This window comes from Abrus precatorius, unplaced genomic scaffold (assembly GCF_003935025.1).
Source record: "Abrus precatorius isolate BTA unplaced genomic scaffold, Abrus_2018 Scaffold11, whole genome shotgun sequence".
NCBI classification, from domain to species: domain Eukaryota; kingdom Viridiplantae; phylum Streptophyta; class Magnoliopsida; order Fabales; family Fabaceae; genus Abrus; species Abrus precatorius.
In genome coordinates, this window is record NW_020874303.1 from 67,495 (window position 1) to 91,805 (window position 24,311).

The window sequence follows — 24,311 nt, forward strand, 5'->3', positions numbered from 1 at the left end:
TAACTTTTATTGATGATTGTTTTATACTAACTTGCCTTCATTCAAATAAAAATCAGAAGTCGTCAAGTTATTCCCAAGTTTTGTAAAGTGGTCCTAACCAATTTGGGGTTTCCATTGCAAAATTCCATTTTGATAATGCAAGAGACTACTTCAATCAAAATGTCAACTCCTTTTTTTATCAAGAAAGAATTATCCATGAATCCTCGTGTTGACACCCTACAACAAAATGCGGTTGCTTAACAAAAGAACCCTCACTTGTTGAATGTTACTCGTTCCTTACTGTTTCAAATGCATGTTCCTAAAGATTTTTGGGGCGAGGTCGTCCTCAATGCAGCATTTCTCATTAATTGTCTGCCTTCCAAGTTTCTCTCGAACAGAAGTCCTATAGATGTCCTACATCACCTCCAAACTGTGTCTGTAAATACACCAACCCCCAGAGTTTTTGGCTATCTTTCCTTGCCCACATCCATAAACAACATAGTGGCAGTAAACTTGATTCTCAAGCCCTTAAATATATTTTCTCAGGATACTAGAATGTCCAAAAAGAATACAATTTATGTCTCTATGGATGTAATATTATCAATTGACTCATCAGAGGGTGCAACGTTATCAATTCAAGGAGCAGGAGGTCGTAATTTACGAGGAAGAAATGGACGATTCATGAGTTTGAAACAGAGATAGATAGGGATCTAGACTCATTGAAAAGAAAATCGTTAGAGATGTGAAGTCTTTCTTCAGGTGAAACACACTTCAAATCCAGACAAACGTTTGAGTAACCATGGAATACACATTCCTTGGAGTGAAAAGCTAGCTTATGTCAGTTGTATGAACGAATAAATGGGTAACATGCACAGCCAAAGGTGCAAAGATAGAGGTAACCAGGTTTCTTGTGATAACTTGGTGAATGGGACATCTTGCTCAATTGCCTAAGCAGTCAGCCAAACGATGATGTTTTTGTTCTACAACATCATTTTGATGATGTGTATGCATACAAATCACACAGCGAATGATGCCAAAATAAGTAAGCAACTTTGAAAATGGTTGAAATTCTCCACCCAGTCAGTTTGAACCGACTTTATCGGCTTAATAAATTGAAACTGAACCATAGTTTTGAATTTTTGAAATGCAGGTAAAGCTTCAGATTTGTTTTAAAGGAAGTAAAGCCACATGTAATGGGTGTAAGCATCCACAAACATGATATGATATGAGTACCCTCCCGAGGACAGAAACAAGGAAAGACCCATAGATCACTGAAAATTAATTCTAATGGTTCAGTATACAGTGTACACAGTAGTAGACTGCATAGAAGGCAGATGATGAGTTTTGCCCAAGCAACATGCTTTACAAAATCAGCCTCTGTTTTATGCATTAGTGGTATATTACAATGTTGTAGAACACTTCTAACAGTTGTGTGATATGGATGACCAAGCCTATTTTGCCAAATTGTGCAGAATGAGGGATACAAAGTAGCAGATACAGAGGGTATAATAGCAGTATTAGTATTGAGAGAAAGTAAAGTAGTAGTAGAAATCTTCTGTGGTTGTAGCATGTGATGAAACTTGTAGAGGCCAGCTGCTCCAAGACACCCTTCCAAAAGTACTTCATGACAATCTTGAGATTTAACATACCAAATCTTAGAATGGAATTCAAAGTAGACAACGTTGTCTCAAGCATATTGACTCATAAGATTTATAGTAATAGATGGTACAAGTAGAAGATTGTGAAGGAAGAGTGTAGTGTGTGGTTGAAGTGGTGATTGACATTGTGTGCTACCAATGAATAAATAGGCAAACCTTAGCCATTTTCAATCAATACTTGATCAAAACCTTGGAAGGGTACACTTCGTTGAAGATTGTTTGTTTGTGGAGTGACATTGATGTGTAGCACTAGAATCAGGAAACCATTCCTGAATAGAAAACCATGAGAATGATGTGATGCACTGTCAGACACCGATCTTCTAGAAACTGTGTTTGCATAGCATAGGGTTGATATTGAGGCAGAGGTGCATAGGGTTGATACTGAGGCAGAGTTGAAGGCAACTGAGAAGCTCCATAGTATTGAAATGAGGATCACTTTATGTGAAACATAAGTTTGATCAAATTTGTAATATCATAACAATGCATCATGTCTAGACTTCGCATCTAACAAAACCATGTGAGAAGTAGCTACATTCTTGACCTCTTCCATAGCCTTGAGCAAATTTTGAAGGTCGCCTAAAAGAGTAATCAAAGCTAGAAGGATTCGGAGCTAAAGAGACATTAGAGGTGTTGTTGCTGTTAGGCACACTACTAGCATTTGAACCATTTCCAGCTTGTGCCCCATTTACAGAATCAGATACAAAGGCATGATGATTATTTTCGAGACGAACCTCATAAGCAAGAATTAGAGCAATGGATCCTTTCGTTCCCATTGTTGATAGGTCTCATTGATTTTGTCAATGTCGATCTTCTTCACCGAGAATGGTGTTACACAATAATTAGCAATAGTTAGTGTTACACTCTGTTTTAGTTAGTTTTACACTTTATTTTCTGTTAGTAGCTGAATTGTATAGTGGTTAGTTAGTTTTTCTGTTTAGTTTTTCTGTTAATTACTTTTTTTGATTATATTCTTTGTATATATAATTCATCTTTCCATAACCTTCTTTTTAATGAAAAATACAGTTCTTCAATCTCTCTCAAGTTTTCTCTTCACGAGTTCTTCTTCTTTTAATATGGTATCAAAGCTCTTTTCGTAGGAGCTCTGTTACGTACAACCATGAATTTTTTCTTCTTCTTTTTCATGCTGTAGTTCATCATCCTTTATTGTTCTCTATGTTAAGAGAAAAGAAAACGAAAGAGCATTAAGTGACTCTGTGTGTCTCAACTACACATCAGAGCATATATTTATACTAGGAGCATTGATATAGGAATTAATTATAGAGATATTATGGTTACCTAATTACCATAATTACAGAAATATTATTTCCCTAAATACAGCATATCATCTCCCTAATTTCAGCATTACTATAATTGCATGTTTCTATATTTACATATTTCTAATACTCCCCCTCAAGCTTGAGCACATAAATCATATGCACCAAGCTTGTTACATATGTAAATAATTCGAGGACCTCTCAAAGATTTAGTAACAACATCTGCCAGTTGGTCATTTGAATTGACAAAGCTGGTGGTGATGTCCCCCGATAAGATCTTCTCACGAATGAAGTGACAATCGATCTCAATGTGCTTTGTCCTTTCATGAAATATCATATTTGAGGCAATATGCAAGGATGCTTAATTATCACAAATAAGTGTCATTTGTGTAATATCTCCAAATCTCAGTTCTTTAAAAAGTTGTTTCAGCCAGATAAGTTCACATGTGGCTAAACCCATGGCTCGATATTCTGCTTCCGCACTTGAGCGGGCAACTACGCTTTGCTTCTTACTTTTCCAAGAAATCAAATTCTCTCCAATAAGAATGCAATAGCCAGAAGTAGATCTTCTATCAACAGGAGAACTTGCCCAATCTGCATAAAAGTAACCTACAATCTAAGCATAACCCTTGTCCTCATATACAAGTCCTTTCCCTAGGGCTCCTTTAATATATTTAAAGATCCGAATCAATGCGTCCCAATGTCCTTCGCAGGGATAATTGAGAAATTGACTTACCACACTGATTGCATAAGAGATGTCTGGACGAGTGACAGTAAGATAGTTTAACTTCCCAACCAATCTCCTATACTTCTCTGGGTCAGAAAGAGGCTTCCCTTGACTTGGCAGAAGTTTGGAATTAGGATCCATAGGAGTATCCACAGATTTAGCACCCATCAAACCTATTTCCTCTAAGATATCCAATGCGTACTTCCTTTGGAAAATAACAATACCATTTTTGGATTATGCCACCTCTATTCCCAAGAAGTATCAAAGTCTGTCAAGGTCTTTTGTCTAAAAATGGTGACATAGGTGTTGCTTTATTTGTGTAATGCCATGATGATCACTGCCAGTAATAATAATGTCGTCGACATAAACAATCAAGTAAATGCATCCTGTGGGTGAATGGCGGTAAAAAACTGAATGATCTGCTTCACTCCGAGTTATCCCAAACTGTTGGACTACAGTGCTGAATCTGCCAAACCATGCCCTAGGAGACTATTCAAGGCCATATAGGGATTTTCGAAGACGACAGACTAATCCAGAAGACTCCCCCTTAGCAACAAAACCAGGATGTTGCTCCATATAGACTTCCTCAATGAGATCACCATGGAGAAAAGCATTCTTGATGTCAAGCTGATAAAAAGGCCAATGACGGATGGCAGCCATGGATAAGAATAAGCGAACAAACGTCATTTTGGCAACGAGAGAGAAAGTATCACCATAATCCAAGCCAAAGATTTGAGTATAACCTTAACGACCAAGCGAGCTTTAAGGCGATCAACACACCCATCAGGGCCAACCTTAATTGTGTAAACCCATCAGCATCCGACAATTGATTTTCTTGCTGGTAGGGGAGCTAGGTCCTAAGTTCCACTGCTCTGAAGTGCACTCATCTCATCAAGCATAGCTTGACGCCAACCAGGATATGAAAGAGCTTCATCTGGATGTTTAGGAATAGAAACAGAAGACAAAGATGAAAGACACATATAGTGGAAAGAAGATAAACGATGATATGATAAAGCAACATAATAAGGAGAAGGATTGCAAGTAGAACGTATAATTTTGCAAAGAGCAATAGGAAGATCAGTTTCAGAAGACAAAACCAGAAGAGGTGAATGAGTTGGAGCCGGTGGTGAGTCAAATGGAGTCCCTTCATTGGCTGGTGGCAGCACGGGAGGTGGGTAGGGCCAGCAGAGATAAACCTGTAAAGGACGCAAAGGAGGAGCATCGAGAGGAGAGTCATTTGGTGGAGGTGGTGTCTCTTGGGGTTGAAAAACAACATGAACAGGTGGTAGAGATATGACAGACTGAGAAGGTGCTGGAGAAGACGCAGACTCAAAGAAAGAGACGTCAACGGAGATAAGATAGCATTTAAGGGTGGAAGAGAAACACTTATAACCTTTTTGAGATCGACTGTAACCAAGGAAGACACATTTGTGAGCACGAAGAGAAATTTTGTCAACCCCTAGACTAAGATTATGAACAAAGCAAGTAGATCCAAAAACACGAGGAGGTAAAGAATGTAAAGGCTGGTAAGGAAACAAGACAGAGTGTGGTACCTGGTTATTAAGAGTAGAGGAGGGCATACGATTGATAAGATAACAGACTGTAAGGACAGCATCGGCCCAAAATTGATGGGGAACATTACCATGAAGAAGAAGAGTCCGAGTAGTCTCAATAAGATGTCTATTCTTTCTTTCAGCAACTCCATTTTGTTGAGGGGTATGTGCACAAAAGGTTTGATGAAGAGTGTCATTGGAAGCCATAAATGATTGAAAGGATTGAGATAAATATTCTTTTGCATTATCACTACGTAAAATACGAATAGAAACACCAAATTGACTTTTGATTTCATGGTAAAAGGACTGAAAAATAAAGAATAAGTCAGAACGATTTTTCATTAAAAATAACCAAGTACAACGAGAATAATCGTCAATGAAGGTAACAAAATACCTGAACCTTAAGGTAGATATAGTACGACTGGGACACCAAACATCTGAATGGATCACTTCCAAAACCTCCAAAAGATGTGAATTTTGCTGCCTGGAAGAGGTGCAATACCATGGTGATGTCATGGTTAATTCGATCAGTTGATGCAGATATTGCTGAAAGCATTTTATGGTGTGATAGTGTTGAAGATATTTGGAAGGCTCTCAAACATTGGTACTATCAGGGAGATGTTCGGATCAGTGATTTACAAGAAGAAATCTACATGTTGAAGCAAGGAGATTCAACAATAACAGCTTACTTCACTCAACTCAAGATTATGTGACAAGAACTTGAAATTGAAGCTGAAATTGGGAATGTAAAGCCCATCTATGATATAGAAATCTTCTGAAAAGAAAACAAGTCCTGCCAAATCTGTGATGATTGAGTTTTCATTTGGTAGATGAATTTTTATAGGCTTGATTTTTCTAATGCACTGAAAAGACTTAAGGGAGTGGCAAACATAGTCCATGGCTCCTGTGTCCAAGATCAAAATATTGGATTTGATATCATTAGATAGAGTACATATTATATCTGTTTGTGTTTGAGAAACATTCTGATCAATAGATGTAATGTGATTGGTTGAGTGAGTAACATGCTGATTGTTTGACTGACTCATAATAGCCGCAATAGCTCTCTGCTGGTCTGGTGTGAGCTTGATTAGTTTGTCATCATCCTTTTCCTTATTGCCAATGTTCATGTTGTCTTCAAAATTTAGTGCCTCTTCATTATTAAAATAGTTATTTGCTAAACTACTTGTTCCTGACTTCTTGAAATGAGGTGAAAATCTATGTTTTTTTATAGCAATTATCCACTGTGTGACCTGTCTTGTTACAATAGGAGCAAACCTTGCCTCTTCTAGCACCAAATCTTCCTCCTCTACCTCTTCCAGAGAATTTGTTTATGCTATTTGTAACGGCTAACACCTTTAAATCATGAGTCATAAAATTAAATTGTCTTTCTTGTTGAATTAATAGGGAGAATGCTTTTCCAATGTCAGACAATGGTTCCATCAACATAATTTGTGATCTAACAGCCGAGTATTGCTCATTTAATCCTTTCAAAAACCTTATAACATAATCATCTTGACGATATGACTTAATACGAGTGATAATTCTTGAACTACATATGCAATTTGTATCACAGCTACACTTCAATCTCATTTCTATTTCAAAGCTTATTACTCAACTTGGTTGCCAATTGATTTTTCTCCTACATCTTGTGAAATCCAAGACCTCCAATCTATGAGGATGATTGATGTAGGTAAAATGAAAAGAGAACTTTACATTCTTGGTCTCAATCCTAAAGTGAATTCTTTTGTTCATTCTGTTAACAATTTTTATTCACATGATTGTGACCTGTGGCATGTTAGATTTGGTCATTTGGCTCATGACAAACTTGTTGTATTGAAGCAAAAGTTTTCTTTTATTGATTGTGTTCAAAATAAAGATCCTTGTAATGTTTGCTACTTAGCTAAGCAAAAACATTTACCTTTTCCTTCAAGTGTGAGAAAATCTGAAGCAGATTTTGATTTGATACATGTTGACATATGGGGGCCAACATCCTCCTCTTCTATTTTTGGACATAGATACTTTCTCACTGTGGTAGATGATAAATCAAGATATACTTGGACTTACTTTATAAAGCAAAAGTAAGAAATAGCTACACATTTGAAAGGCTTTATAGCCATGGTGGAGAATTAATTTAATAAGAGAATAAAATGTATAAGGTCAGCCAATGGACCAGAATTTAATTTGACATCATTCTTCAATGAGAAAGGAATTATTCATCAAAAATCTTGTGTTGAAACTCCACAGCAAAATGGGATAGTGGAAAGAAAGCATTAGCACATCATAACAGTGGCTAGAGCTCTTATTTTTTAATCTCATATTCCTAAATGTTTCTGGATTTATGCTATTTCACATGCTATTTTTCTTATTGTAGGCAGCCAAGCAAAGTTTTGAAAAATCTCACTCCTTATGAGATTCTTTATCAGCAACTTCCTAACATTAGTAACTTAAAAGAGTTTTGGTTGCTTAGCTTATGCAAGCACCTTACAAGCTAACAGAAAGAAGTTTGATCCTAGAGGAAGAAAATGTGTTTTTCTGGATTTCAGACACAATGTGAAGGGATATCTCTTATATGACTTATTATCCAGAGAGACTTTCCTTAGCAAGCATGTAGAATTTTTTTTGCACATCTATCCTTTCCTGAGCAAAGAAACTATTAATGTTGATCATTTCTGTCCTAATGATCACTCTCACACCATTCCCTTACCTCTACTAAATTTTGAATCAACTACAGAATCATCACTTACTCATATTGATGCTGCACTTGACCCTAACGTTCCAAATATACCATGTCTAGAAACAACCATACAAGATCCACCATCCCTTAGAAAATCTACAAGGCCGAAAAGACTCCCATCCTCTCTCACAGATTACCATCATACATTAGCTATTAATCATACCATTCACTCTAATACTAAGTATCCCATTTCAAAATGTGTTTCCTATACCAACCTTTCCTCTTGTTACAAAAACTATGTCCTCAATATTTCCACAGCTATTGAACCTACTAATTATGCTCAGGCCATTCAACATGATTGCTAGAAGAATGCTATTCAAACGGAACTTGCAGCTTTGGAGAAAAATAACAATTGGACTCTCACAGATTTGCCTCATGATAAAAGGGCAATAGGATGCAAATGGATTTTTATGATCAAGTTCCATTTTGATGGTACCATTGAGAGATACAAGGCTAGATTGGTAGCCAAAGGATATACTCAGACAGAGGGATTAGATTATCTAGACACTTTCAGCCCTGTTGTCATGATGACTACTGTAAGAACTTTGCTTCTTGTTGCTTTTGCCAAGAATTGGCATCTTCATCAATTAGATGTCAATACTGCATTCCTTCATACATGAGGAAGTCTATATGCACTTGCCTCCAGGTTTGTCTTCTTCTACCTCTTCTCATCAAGTTTGTAAGTTGCAAAAATCTCCTACTAATTAAAACAAGCAAGCAGACAGTGGAATGCTAAACTCACTAATGTTTTAATTCAATCTGGTTATACTTAGTTGAGAGCTGATTATTCTTTATTTGTTAAAAACAATTCTGCTTCATACTAAGCTATTCTTGTTTATGTTGATGATTTGGTCTTAGCTGGAAATGACTTGAATGAAATTACTAAAGTGAAACAATTACTTGATGCTGCTTTCACTATCAAAGATCTTGACAACTTGAAATATTTTCTAGGTTTTGAGGTAGCTCGATCTCACACAGGGATCTCCATTTGTCAGAGAAAATATGCAATGGATCTACTTGAAAGTGCAAAGTTACTTGCTAGAAAACCTTGTAAAACACCTATGGATTACACTCTTAAACTTCATAAAAGTTTAGGAACCCCATTGAATGATCCTGAAGTTTATAGAACACTATTGGGGAAATTAATTTACTTGACTAATATTAGACTAGATATTAGTTTCTCTGTCACTCATTTAAGTCAGTTTATGGCACAACCAACAGATGTGCACTATCAGGCAGCCTTGAGAGTTCTTAGATTCATAAAAAATGCTACTGGAAGAGGTCTATTTTTCCCTTCAAATTCTGATCTTAAATTGAAAGGTTTCACAAATTCTGAGTGGGGTTCTTGCCTTGATACAAGAAGGTCTGTCACTGGATTTTGTTTCTTCCTTGGCAATGCTCTCATTTCTTGGAAGAGCAAGAAGCAGCCCACAATTTCAAAATCTTCATCGAAGGCTGAATATAGAGCTTTGTCACAAGCCACATGTGAAGCTTAGTGGTTATTCTATCTTCTTCAAGATTTTCAACTAACAGATATAGCTCTCATTACTCTATATTATGACAATTAATCTGCCTTACCCATAGCCTCCAATCCTGTGTTTCATGAATGAACTAAACACATAGAATTGGATTGTCATTTTGTTCGAGAAAAGCTACAACTTGGCTTAATTCACTTGCTTTCCATTTCCAGTTCTTCTCATATTGTTGACATTCTGACCAAACCACTTAGCCTAACACCTTTTAAACACTTACAATCCAAGCTTGGAATGATTAATATCTATTCCAAATTGCGGGGAGGGTGTTACACAATAATTAGCAATAGTTAGTGTTACACTCTGTTTTAGTTAGTTTTACACTTTGTTTTTTGTTAGTAGCTGAATTGTACAGTGGTTAGTTAGTTTTTCTGTTAATTACTTTTCTCGATTATATTTTTTGTACATATAATTCATCTTTCTGTAACTTTCTTTTTAATGAAAAGTACAGTTCTTCAATCTCTCTCAAGTTTTCTCTTCATGAGTTCTTCTTCTTTTAATAAATGGAACACCAACCAGTGTTGGCAGAAATGAAGAATTGCTTGGCGCTGCCATGAATCAAAGCTCTAATACCTTGTAAGCATAAGAGAAGAGTTATAGAGTTTACTAGCTATACAACTAGCATAATAGAAAGACACCTAGAAGATAGTTAACACTTTTATATAATGCTCGCGCTTATAATTTTTTAGTTTTTCATTTTATATTTTATTATAATTTCTCTCTCTCCTCTTAAATTTTACAAATCCTTAGACACATTTTCTCTATCTCATTTTTTTTATAATATAAAATCCTCAAAATTGTTGTATCAATTTATTTAAATTATATAATTTTATTTAATAAATTAATAAAAAAATTATTATCTTAATTTTAAGAAGATAAATTGTTTAAATAAATTAAAATATGAAAATTCATAATTATTTAAAAACATATACAGTTATCAAGTTTCAAGTTAAGGCTTAGTAATTAAATATTTCATTTTATACGTAATAGTAATTAGTTATCTCATATACTTTTAATATAATTAACATTCAATTTACAGTTAGTCTTAAAAATTTTAGTTAATTTTTTCATTAGCTTTATCAAACACTTCTTTCAAGGGTTATTTGGTATAAGAGAAATACGAAAGTAAGGAGAAAATAAAATGAATTTTTTAATAAATAGTTATGTCTTTAAGAGAAATAAGAAATTGTATAAAGAGATAGAATAGTTTTAAAATATATTTATATATATATATATATATATATATATTTTATATTTTTTCTTTTACCAAAATTTAGATAAGATATAAACTTAAAAGTTGTTGTTAGTAGTTTTAAAATTTCTGAAAAAAGAAAGGAAAGCATTCAATAAAGGGCGAGTAGCGTTACTAATTAGATTTTTTATTTTTTTTATAATTATACAAAATTATATTGCGAATAGAAAATTGATTCTTTAGCGTAATTTTTTCTTAATATTATTGTTATTATTATTTAATGGTTAGATTATTTAACCAGTAACTATTTTAGTCAAGCTTCACGTTAGATTATTTTGATAGATTATAGAAATAATAAAAATTATTTTGATGGTTTACTTAATACTATTTCTACTATGTTAGAAAAATAATATTTTTATTCCTATTTATCCATTCACATGAAGAAGTTACACAAACCAAAGCATTCAATAGTTTGAAATTGATTGTTAAACATTCCAATTACCAACATTGTATCTCTTTTTTACTCTTAAACTACTTAAATAATATAAATATTCTATCTCTACAAAAAGAAATTAGTGGAAGAATAACATTAATATTGCCTTGAACTTTTAATAAAAAGGAATAAATTTACTCTCTCTCTCGAACAAATATTATACATATTCAAAAAATTAAGTGATGTTTAAGAAAACGTGTTAATCTTTTATTTACTTTTAAAACTATTATAAAAATCTTTTAATTTATAAATAAAAATATTTATCATTCCTCTCCTTTTTCTTCAAATCAACTCTCAAATATAACATTGAAGTATGTTTATCCAAAGATGCTTTGTGATTATATTTGTCCATTAGGGAAAGTAAAATTCAACAACTAATTTTTTTTTAAAAAAAAATACACAATAGAGTTAAATAAGGAATTTTTTTTTATGAAATAGGGTGAACTAAGAAACAAATTCTCCATATAGGGTGATTGTCAAACAAATTCATTATCTAGGGTGAAGAATGCTACATGTTATAAGTGTTGAAAGATTCAGTGCCGACATAAAATTATTTTTAATTTTTTAAATTTTAAGTTCGTCAAACTATCTATTGACACTAAAGAAAGTTGGCACATGTCGTGCCAATAACAAAAAGAAATTTTAAAAAAAATTATCAACAACTGCGATGGTAACACATGAATGTTTTCTATAGTATTGGACGTCTTAGATCTAACTTTTTTTTCAGCACTATTGTAGCCGACATGTGTGCTAGCATAAGTAGGACCAACAAACTTTTAATTGCTCCATGTGGCAGAACTTCTAAACTGTTTCTAGCCCGTCTCTCTCCCCCCTGCTTCTTCTTCTCTACTTCGTCTTCTTCCTTGTTCAAATGGTGCCGAAAACAATATATATATATATATATATATATATATATATAAATAAAAGAACCAGTGGAAAAAAATATATCATTTGACAACAGTGATTTTACTGTTTTGAAAATTTGTAAGCAAGGAGAAGCTATTTTGTATTAAATATAAATATTAATATATTTTTAAATAAATAAAATTATTTTACATTTTAGAAAAAAATTATTGAAGGGAGTCATAGATTATAAGTAAGAGTGAATGATCTTGATTTTATTAAGCACTCCAACAACAAAGGTTAGTAAAAATTAAAATTATATTTAATTTTTTTATATTTTTTTGCATGTATAAAATAAAGAAATAGGAAAATAGAAATTTATATTTTAGAATTAGAATCATCATATATATATATATATATATATATATATAATTATAATATATATTACAATATAATATTTTTATTTTTTTAGGTAGAAAATTGTATTTAAAAGTAAAACTAATATTTATATTATTTAGTATTGTAAATATTATTATGTTAAAATAACTAAATTTTAAACATATATAAATATAAATAAATTAAAAAATATTAAATAATTAAATTAGATAAATATATGGATTAGAATTATATGCGATTGTTGGTAGATTAATAAAATAAAAAAATATTTGTGACATAATAAAATTGAAATAATAAAAAAGACATGTTAATTAATAAATTTACATTGATAAAAAAAAACTGTAGTTGTTAAATTTGTAAAAAAAAAAAAAGAATTTGTCACAAAATTAAGAACTAATAAATAATTTAAAATTCTGAAATTAAAAAATAAAATTAGTCATCATTTAATTATAAATTAGATTATTTTAAAAAAATAAAGAGTAAAAGAATAATAATTTAATTAAAAAAACATGAATCTATAAAATATTATAGTTTAGTTATAATGTATGTATTTATTTAAATTTAAAAGTATAAAATTATAATTATAATATGTTATATAAGTAGTTAAATGATAATAAAAATTGAAAAATTATATATTAAAATTATATAAATATATGGTTTAGAATTAGAAGTTGATTGTTAGTAGATCTAGAAAAAAAAATTAGTAAATATTAAAAAGGCAGATTAATACTTAATATTTGATGAAATTAAAATGAAAATTATAATGAAGGTGTAATATATTCATCACAAAATTAGTAATAAATATATTTGAATATGTTAATTTAAAATAAAAAATACTAAAAATCAAATAAAATAAATAATTAGTAATTTAGAGATTTAAAGTTTTTAAAAAGATTGATATTATTTATCTGAGTTTGATTAATAATAATAAATTTACGTGTTAAAACTATTAATTTAAGTGTATTCTAACTATCTTGGAAATATTACATACGATTCATCTCAATCACCAAACATTGTTACAATTGTTTTTTGTTTTATTTTTCATGCTTTTTTTTGTATGAAATTAAATACTCAAATTATCCGCTTATACTCTCTTGGATTAATGAAATTGGCACCGATGATTCTTTTTTGACCATATCTATCATTAAAAATAAATAATATATCTCAGCTAATAATCATTTAAACATCATTTTAAAAAATGTCACTTATTTGTAATTTTTTATTCATTAGTATTTTTGGGCAACAATTCTATTACTTTCCATGGACATCCAGTATTATAATTCACACACTTCATGAGTTGTCGCTTTTGACCCAACAACAAAAAGTGTTTGATGTTTACTTGTTGCATAATGTTCTGTCGCCATTTTAAACTCCTCTTCAGAGTCAAAGAGTTGTCCAACATATAATGTATCTTCTTGTATCCATGATTGTAACAAATGCAACTCAAAAAAATCTAATTCTTGATCAAGATGTTACCAATTAATAGCAATTAGTGTGAACTTATATTTCAAAAAGGTGTTACAGAATCCGTATTAAACTCTCACAATGATAGTTAAAAAAATTTCACAATTAATTTATTATATAAAACTATGTTTGTTTCATGTTGCACATTGCTATTTCTTTCGATGTTTGGAATATTGATCATTGAATCAAAATTATCTCACAAATCAATATCAGATGAATTACCTAAAGGAATTTATCTTTCATCTTCGTAATAATCTTCTTCATCTGCAGACGCAATAGAACATATTTATTAATAAATCAATAAATTTTAAACATAATATTATTTAAATAAATATTATACATTCCCTCTTCAAGTTGCATACTCTTCTTCATTGTCACTAACATTAACAGGTGAGAGTAATAAATTTAAACCTAATGATTGTGTAACAATATGAGAAGTTTCACCAATTGCAATATCCACATCTCAACTACATTTCTTTGATATCATTGTTGACATGCACTTATCATGTAATCAATGACTTCATCATCACATACATGTAAAATTGTGTGGTTTTCATTCCTTAGATCAACTAAAATTTGTAAAATTAGTCTAGAAATTACATTACTTTACAATCTCAATTTTGTATGTATATTTCTTTACAACATCTCGAAAGTAATTTCACATTCTATCTTAATCGTCTTCTTATTTTCTTCAAATATTATACTCTCATCTTCTTTGTATACTCTTCCATTCCAATATTAAATAACCACAATTTCAGTCATCTTGCATATCAAAATAAAAAATACAAAAAAAAAACTTATGAAAATAAATTTACTACTTAAACAAACACTAATAGAAAATATTACAAGCACATTAAATTAAAAAAAGATTTATATTTACATTTTCAATATTGTACTTATACTAAATAAATTATCATAGCACCACAAATATTCTTAATTTCATAAATTAATAATCACATAAAAAATAATAATATTGTTTAAATCTTAATTGCAAAAATTAAAACTTCTAATATTTTCAATTATATATATATATATATGGGACATGATTTACTTATACCAATGTAAGTCTAAAAACTCTTGTACCTAATATGAAACTTTCATTTAACTTACATCTAATCTAAAAACTTATAATTTATTATTTTACTGGCCATTAGATATAAGTTAAATAAAAAGTTTAAATTGAGTATAAAAATTTTTAGACTTGTACTGGTGTAAGAATATATATACACACAAAAATAGAAAACTGTTGGATAAGAGTATTACTTCTTTACCGCATGGAGCACAAGCAAGTGTTGGAGTCCAAGTAGCCAACACGCGGTAAAGTGACAGAAATCAGCATACTGACATATAAAGAAATCAACTGACATATAAGTGTTGAACTATTTGTAGCCGACCACGTGACAGCAATTTAAATTAGTGTTGTTTATTACTTTGCTTTGTACTCTATTTTTAAATAATATAAAATATGTGTAACTATTTTGTAAGCTGATGCTACCAATAAAAAACAAAATTTAATGTGTTTCGGCAATAAAGTTTATGATACTATATCAATTCTGTCAAGACAATGAATTTCTTTTTGGCAATTTCCTTACATGGAGAATTTGTTTCTCCATTCATCCTATTTCAGAAAAAAAAAAAAAAAAAAAAAGCCTTAAACAAGCAAGAGGCTGAATTCCTAAGCCTTAAACAAAATATCATCAATAGATTGTTGTGAAAAAATAAATAATAATAGCTAACGACACAAACACGCCTTTTTTTTGCATAGTTGTTATTTCTAACGTTTGCATTTTGAATGCTTATTTTACAATAAGCACCCATGTCTATTTTATTTACCCATTATGTATCCATTAACGTTGAGTTTATTTCTCAGCCGTTTTAGTATTTAGAAAACTTCTGAAATTTGAGAATACGATATGGATTATGAGCACCTAACTAGACTCAAATTAAAGCTTCTGTTGATTTAATTTTGCCATGATTATGATATTGTTCAATTTAAAATTTATAAATCTATACAAACTGTATAATTAACTTTTCCTAAATTTAAGCTCAACCTTTTCTGAATTTTGCCTATATTACTTGAATTTGAAGTTGCCAAATGACACCAATAATAGTGCATGATGTAACCCAACAAATAGCATCATTATTTCGGTGCGATGCTTATTCTTTACTTGGAATAGAAATTTTACTTAAAGATTTTTGCAACTACTATTATGCTCAGATACCTAATAGAAATCAGACTAAAAAAGTTGAAATGCAAAATGGAAGGTTGGGTGGCCACTTTCAAGGTAAAAATAAAGCATTTGCTATTAATGTTAGCATAAGTAGTCACTTTGTTAAGATACTTTCATTGATATATCACGTTCAGCATACAGCAAGAGATTTATTTAGAGTTCCAATATAGTTTGCAGAACAAAGAAGAAATGGCCTTGGCTATGGTGGGAGAGCCACTTATCTCTGCTTCTGTGGTGATCTTGTTAGAGAGAATAACTTCTACAGAGTTTCGAGATTTCTTTGCCAGCAGGAGCCTCAATGTTTCTCTGTTGGATGAGTTGAAGATAAAGCTTGGGGCACTTAATGCTGTGCTCAATGATGCTGAGGAGAAGCAGATCACTGATGATGCTGTGAAGACATGGCTTGATGACTTGAAAGATGCTGTCTTGGATGCAGAAGATGTGTTGGATGAAATCAACACTGAATATTTGAGATACAAGGTGGAGGGAGAATCTAAAAGCTTTACCCAGGTGAGATCGTTATTTTCTTCTCCCTTTAATACCCTGAATGCCAAGCTTGAAGCAATATCTGGAAGGCTAGAACATTTTGTGAAACAGAAAGATATTCTTGGTTTGCAAAGTGTTTATAGGAGAGTCTCTTACAGCATAAGTACAGATTCGTTGGTTGAACCTGTTGTGGTTGCTAGAGAGGATGACAAAGCCAAGTTACTGAACATGCTTCTTTCTGATGTTGATGCCAATTCTAATAATATAGAAGTGATCACAATCCTAGGCATGGGAGGTCGGGGCAAAACAACCCTTGCTCAATACCTTTATAATGATAGTGAAGTGCAGAAACATTTTGACTTGAAAGCTTGGGTGAGGGTATCGGACGTTCATGATGTTTTCAAGGTAACAAAACAAATTGCTGAGTCTGTCTTGTCCAAAGATTGTACTGGTACCAATCCAGATGTTCTTCGTGTTGAATTAAAAAATAGCTTGAAATATAAAAAAATTTTGCTTGTGCTTGATGACCTCTGTAATGACGAGTATAATGACTGGAATCAATTGATAGCTGCTTTTACTAGTGGAAAAAGGGGAAGTAGGATCATTGTGACAACCCGACAACAAGAAGTTGCAAAGTTTACCCACACATTTCCCACTTATGAGCTGAAATCCCTGACAGGAAAATTGTTGGAGGATACTGGCAATTTATGCATTTAGAAATGAAGGTTATGACAAATATCCAAGTCTAGAAAAATTTGGTCGGCAAATTGCAAGAAAATGTGATGGCCTACCATTAGCTGCTAAAACATTGGGAGGTCTTTTGCGATCAGATGTTGATGAAAAGGAATGGAAAAGAGTTCTAAACAGCAAGTTGTGGGCACACAATGATGTTTTACCAGCTTTGCGCATAAGTTATCTTCATCTTCCAGCACATTTGAAAAGATGTTTTGCCTATTGCTCAATCTTTCCAAAACAACATTTGTTGGACAGGGAAGACTTGATTTTGTTATGGATGGCTGCAGGCCTTCTACAACAATCGTCAGAGAAAGAACTGGAATTAGTTGGTTCTGACTGCTTTAATGAATTATTATCCAGATCCTTAATTCAGAAAGACGAAGCTGTTGCAGAGGACAAGTTCCGAATGCATGACCTCATCTATGATTTAGCTAGACTTGTATCAGGTAAAAGATCTCACTACCTGGATTGCAGTGAAATTCCAAAAAATGTGCGCCATCTATCTTTCTCTAGAGACCATTATGACGTTTCTAAAAAACTTGAGAGCTTATATGAGCTGAAATGTTTGCGGACCTTTCTACCATTTGATAAATGGAACTGTCACATAACCAGAAAGGTGCCCCAAGATTTGTTGCCAAAACTACAATGCCCACGAGTGCTATCATTGTCAAAATATAATAATATCACTGAGCTGCCTGATTCAATCGGCATCTTGGTACTTCTGCGGTATCTTGACCTTTCCTATACTTCCATCAAAAGGTTGCCCGATGCAACCTTCAAGCTTTACAATTTGCATACTTTGAAATTGTCAAATTGTGAATCTCTTGTGGAGCTACCAGCACAGATAGAAAATTTGGTCAACTTATGCCACCTTGATATTATTGACACAAATTTGAAGGCGATGCCAACAGAGATATGCCGACTACAAGATCTCCGTACATTGACTTCCTTCATTGTAGGCAAAGAAGATGGATTAAGGATCAGTGAATTAAGAAAATTTCCCTATCTGCAGGGTAAGCTTTCCATTTTGAAGCTCCACAATGTTTTTGATCCTAACGATGCATTTCAAGCCAACTTAAAGAAAAAAGAGCTGATTGAGGAACTTAAGCTTGAGTGGGAGTGGGGCAGAGACCCACAAGATTCACAAATTGAGAAAGATGTACTTGACAACTTGCAACCATCAACAATGTTAAAGAAACTGAGCATGAGATACTACTGTTACAAGTTTCCCAAATTGGCTGGGTGATTCTTCATACTGTAATGTTCAAGTCCTGTGTATCAGTGACTGCAACTATTGCGTGTCACTTCCGCCATTTGGACAATTACCTTCTCTTAAAGAGCTTGTCATTATAAGGATGAAAATGGTGAAGACAATTGGTCAAGAGTTCTATTGCAGCAATGCAAGTTCCCAATCCTTTCAGCCATTTCCAATGTTGGAAACTCTCCAGTTTGAGCAGATGTCAAAGTGGGAGGAGTGGCTACCATTTGAAGGTAAAGGTAGCAATTTTCCTTTTCCTTGTCTGAAGCGTTTGTGTTTATTCAAGTGCCCCATGTTGGGAGGAAACTTGCCCAACCGTCTACCTTCATTGAAAGAGGTTCGTATTTTAGAGTGCAACCAACTGGAGGCAAAATCATGCGATCTGCAGTGGAATACATCAATTGAAGAAATGAGTGTTAGAAAAGGGGGAGAGGGGTGGTTGTCTTCGCTTAACTTGTCTTATCGTAGACTATCAATTGAGAAGCGTGACAGCTTGCAGTGTTTGCCAAGAATGATACTCAGTGCCAACTGCCTTCGATACTTGACTCTTACAGATATCAAGTCTTTGGTTTCCCTCCCAACTGATGGTTTGCCCACGTCATTGCACTCACTTCGCATTACTGGTTGTGAGAAGTTAGAACTTGTGTGTGACGAAAGATGGCACAAATATACATCACTGGAATACCTGACACTATGGAATTGTGATTCGCTCATGTCCTTTCCTCTGGATTGCTTCCCAGCTCTTCGAAACCTTTGGATCTATGACTGTACCAATTTGGAAGCAATTACTAATAAAGGAGGAGGGGCCTCTCCTAATTTATTAAATGGTTTTACTGTCCATAAGTGTAAGAAACTCAGGTCACTTCCAGAAGAGATGGATCTCCCTGCCCTTCAAAGCTTGTACCTTAGTGAACTTCCAGAGTTAGCGTCATTGTCCCCAAGGTGGTTGCCTTCCAGTTTACAAGATCTTGGTGTTGATGGTGGAATACTATCATTATCATGTATGTCTAAACAAGAGTTAGTTTGCCAATTCCAACGCCTCACTTCTCTGCCACATCTTGGTCTCAGTGGTTTGGGGGATGAAGATGTGATCAACACCTTGCTGAGGGAGCCATCACTGCCCACTTCTCTCACGTCTGTGTGTCTATCCAATTTTTATGGTTTGAAGTGGTTGGAAGGGAAAGGGCTTCAACATCTCACTTCTCTTAAAGAGCTTTATATCTCCGAGTGTGGAAGGCTTGAGTCATTGCCAGAGGATCAACTGCCATCGTCTCTGGAATTCCTGTGGATAAATAGATGTCCATTACTACAAAAAAGGTATGAAAATGAGAAAGGAGAACACTTCTCAAAGATTGCTCACATTCCTGCCATCAAGATAAACCGTCAAGTCATAATATGAGGGCTGCACCGCAGGCACGAATCATCCAGAGGTAAACCCTGATTTCAAATTTTTTATATAAAACAATTTCTACCGTAATATATATAAAGCAATTTTTTTTATTTTAGATTTTCTGAACAGTGAGGCTAAGTCCCAAGAAAATAAACAACATAACTACGTAAATAGTAGTTTGCGGATCAACCTTTTTGTGTTAAATCATATTTTGAGACGTGTAATTAAGTGTTAAAATTTGTTCTCAAGGTTACTTTTAAATAATTAAAAATAATATTTTTATTAAAAATTATAATGTTTATTAATTTATTGTTCTCTTGCTTTTTTTTTTATTTTTCGAATTCAAAATTTACAAACTAAATCAAATAATTTATTTGCAAACTCATTTACAATTTAATTCAGTTAAATGAACTGTTATTTTTGCAAAATTCAGAAACTTTTTGTCATGACATACTAGTGTTTATTGTCTTTTTTTTAAACTAATTTATTAATGATATTGTTTTGTTTCTTGATCAATACAGTTGAAAAATTAGCTAGTGGACGTGTTTCTATTGAAGTGCCACTTCACAACATTCATTTCAATCATGCTATCCCATTGTTCTTTCACCAAACTAATGGTTTGTTAAGGTTAATATTTAGTATTGGATTTTTTTTTTTTCAAGAACATAAAGTAATGAATTATATATTATATTTATGATGTTATCATCTTAACCTAGATTTTACATTGGAGTTTGAAAGTAATTTATTAGTGTTTTCATGTAATAAATTATTACTTATGTTATTTTGTCCTCTTTTACTCCAAAGTTATTTTAAAGTGTTAGTTAAGATTAAATTTATCAGTGTTTAGTTTAATGGCATCTCTATGATTGCTTTTTAAGATTTAAGGTCTAGTCTTATTAAATCAATAGTGGGCTTAATTTGATGCGTACGAGTCAAGAAATTTTTCATATGATAATCAATATGCTTTAATACATTGATATTGACATGCCAAAGACAAGAATATTAAAAATAAAAATTAGTTTGTGATAATGACATTATTGTAGTTCAAATCAATATATTAAGTGAATAATCAGATAGAATCAAATGTGAAAGAAAGATTATTTTTATCTTTTCTCAGATTATTTTTACATTTTTTGTATTATCTGCACTTCTACTATAAATCCTAATTTCTTATATTTTAAACTAATATAGGAAAATATTACACTTCTTTTGCTACAAAACTTCCCTAAAAAATTCATCAATAACATAATACTTTCATAACTTCTACCTTTTGCATCACTTTTTTTTTTTTTTGAGTAAATATAGACTTGTCAAAGTAAGAGATATTTTATTTTTTGGCATAAAATATTCCCACCCAATTAAAAATAAGCAAATATCTCCACTATCAGCAGATTTGCTTCAATTCAATCTAGAAGGGAAATAGTCTTCTAGCCACTCTAAGCACAATTTTGATCCAAAAGCTTTGCTATAATATAGCATCATCTATTGATGAATCCCTTCTTGACGAAGAGTCTCTTTCATAACCATATAATCTTTGGTTGAAAGTAATTAACATAAATTGTTTAGCTTTCAAAGAAGATGAGCTTCTAACATAAAAAGGAATTTAGCAATGATTATTGCAAGAAGGAAGTGTTAACATCAATTTGTTAAAGTTAACATCAATTTATCATAGAAATAATAAAATATTGAAACTTAACCTAAAGGACTTTTACTATGTCTCTAATTTGCATCTTTTTACTGCTAGTTGTTACTTTTCGAGCGTGGTCTCTTAGAAGTTATTGAGATTATTTCTTAATGATTAAGTAGTATTGGGTCAAAATAAAATTGTTTCATCCTATCTATAAATTTAGAAGCACGAGTTTATCTTTAGCAGGGTTTCCCTCTTAAGCACAGTTTTGGTTTTGCTTCTCCTCCTCATCTCATAGAAGCAATATCTACATATTAGTAGGTAAGCCCCAAAGCCAAAATCATAGAAACATCAACACCAATATTTACATATTAGTGGATTAAATATCTTAGGATGCAAACAGGTATTGCTTACACTCTTTAAATTCAAGTAAAATATATACAAAACATATACAAAACAAACGTCAAATACTTCTTAATTTCAAATTTCTCTACCTACATTCCAAGAATCACACACTTTCTTCAACTACGACTCAAATTATTAGGAAAATTGAATCAAACCTATGAATATAGAGAGAGCATGAAATCGATTCAAAGAGCAGTTGAGAGAAGATGTTTTTTTTTTCTTTCTCAAAGTTAGAGTTATACTTCAAGGTTGGGAGGAGGGTATGAGCGAGCAAAGTTATAGTAAACTGATAAAAAATTATTTTAATAATTACTTGAGATTTTTTTCAACTATTGTTAATTAACTGCAGTTATTATAATAAATCACAAAAAATATTTAAATTTTCTATAGTTATTTAAACTGCAGGGATAATGTTCAAACTTAACAATAGTTATATAAATGGCAGAAAACATTAATTTTTCTAGTAGTAATTGAGTTTTTAAAATATATATATATATATATATATATATATATATTCTATTAAAAATATATAATTATTTATCTAATAAACAATACTTATTAAATAAAAAGTTAAAACTTTAATAATATAAAAATTAGTAAACGTATTAGTACAACTTGGTATAAATTATAAATCAAGTAAACTCAATTTAAAAAAAAATTCATATATTCTAAAATAATGTTTCATATTTATATAACAATATAGTAGAAAAATTAATATGAATTTATATTAATGATTTTATTTAATTTTAAATATAAGAAATGAAAATTGAACTGAATACCATAAAATATGTAATTGATAACATCAACTTTTGCATTGATTATTTAATTTAACTAATTAGATAATTTTGAGTTTATGAAAAAAATCTATCACACTTATGTAATACTAATGTTTTACTAGTTGAAAATTTATGTTAATGATCCCGTGTTCTCCTAATCTAGATGGTTGAGGAAGATGGGAGATAATTCTTTCAAAGAGAGTAGTGGTATTATGATTCAAATACTTCATCATCAAAGAGCTATGATGATGCTTCATTGGATTTGGACACTTTAGACGATGAAAGTTCAGATGATGGTGAGAAGGGTTGCTGTGATCTAACAGTAGAAAGGGTAGAAAAAAAAAACCAAATGACCAAAGGTGGTGTAGAGAGCATGGAGGAAGGAAAACAACAAGTGATTATCAGGACAAAATTTACTTGATTCAGTGCCGGACATTACACAATATCAAAAGAAGTTTGAAAGTCTAGAATCAAATTCCACAAAGAACATAATAGATGCGCGAATAAAAGAAAATTCAAATTATAAAGTGAATATCAATAATAACTTGATTTTCAATAATAACGTAGATACTATGTGATTGGGTGAGGATGCGTTTTTAAAGAAAGTTGACCAAGGTGAGCTTTCGTTGGTCGAAACTTACGAGGAAGTGAGTTGGTGAGACATGGGAACTGATGAAGGATTATGACAATATTTAGGTGATATTGATAAGGGATCAAGGCAAAAAATGTGGCACAAAAAGAATTTATTTGCGAATTTGATGAGCTGATTATTAAGCCTTCTTACGAGTCAGATGAGGTTAATCATGTATTAAGTCAAGCACTAGATTTCCTTCAATTCAATGTTGTTGTTAAGACGGAAGTGTAAAAAAGAATTAGTGTTACAGGTGCATTCTTCGCAAGGCGAGGAGGCCAAGTTACGAATTCGATCTAATTCTATGAAGAGATAAAAACTTGGGTTAAATGTTTAAGAAATGTATTTTAGAAGTGACTTGCAGTAAGACTTTTAAGAAGGTCGACTATATATGTGAATTAGATTAATGATCCATTGACATGTATTATTAATTACCTATAGAGTTATAATGGGTTAAAGCACTCCTAATACTCTAAATTTGTCCTTAATAAAATATTAATGCTTAGCAAAAAAAAATTATTAGTTGGATGGAAAATTATTTTTATTTTAATTAATAATATTTCAATTTATAATTTTTTATTTTCAAAATTTCTCTTTTATGCAAAATTAAAAATTAAAAAATTGATATAAATATTTACATTACTCAAATAAATGATTACATATATAAGAATATAAATATTTATATCACAACAAATAAAAATTTACCTCAGAATAATTATTCATACAATATGTTTATTAAAAAAGTAAATTATAAAAATTGTTATTCTTTTATATTTTTAATAAAAAATTATTTCCTATTTTTATATTATTAAATTAGGTTAATACAATTGAATTAATTTACAGTTGACTTTAAAATATATATTTTTAAAATATATTAAAAGTGTATTTATACATGAAATACAAATATATATATATATATATATATAT

The 24,311-nt window shown here is 31.5% G+C and overlaps 4 protein-coding genes across 4 annotated transcripts; 3 read left to right on the forward strand and 1 right to left on the reverse strand.

Annotated features, from left to right (window-relative positions):
• Window positions 1–3,272: 3,272 nt before the first annotated feature.
• LOC113854109 (uncharacterized mitochondrial protein AtMg00810-like) lies at window positions 3,273–3,806 on the reverse strand. Its single transcript, XM_027484967.1, has 2 exons — window positions 3,648–3,806; window positions 3,273–3,527 (listed from the first exon to the last, which is right to left on the reverse strand). The coding sequence occupies exons 1-2, from the start codon at window positions 3,804–3,806 to the stop codon at window positions 3,273–3,275; spliced, it is 414 nt and encodes a 137-aa protein (XP_027340768.1).
• Window positions 3,807–6,697: 2,891 nt separating this feature from the next.
• On the forward strand, window positions 6,698–9,923 carry LOC113856657 (uncharacterized mitochondrial protein AtMg00810-like). The gene is made up of 2 exons (XM_027488600.1): window positions 6,698–8,571; window positions 8,877–9,923. Exons 1-2 carry the CDS (start codon window positions 8,517–8,519, stop codon window positions 9,419–9,421), a joined length of 600 nt encoding a protein of 199 aa, XP_027344401.1. The 5' UTR covers window positions 6,698–8,516; the 3' UTR covers window positions 9,422–9,923.
• A 6,263-nt stretch (window positions 9,924–16,186) lies between these two features.
• On the forward strand, window positions 16,187–18,999 carry LOC113855401 (putative disease resistance RPP13-like protein 1). The gene has a single exon (XM_027487032.1). The coding sequence runs from the start codon at window positions 16,266–16,268 to the stop codon at window positions 17,277–17,279; it is 1,014 nt and encodes a 337-aa protein (XP_027342833.1). The 5' UTR covers window positions 16,187–16,265; the 3' UTR covers window positions 17,280–18,999.
• On the forward strand, window positions 18,659–19,954 carry LOC113854111 (putative disease resistance protein At3g14460). Its single transcript, XM_027484969.1, has one exon. The coding sequence runs from the start codon at window positions 18,659–18,661 to the stop codon at window positions 19,952–19,954; it is 1,296 nt and encodes a 431-aa protein (XP_027340770.1).
• Window positions 19,955–24,311: the final 4,357 nt, after the last annotated feature.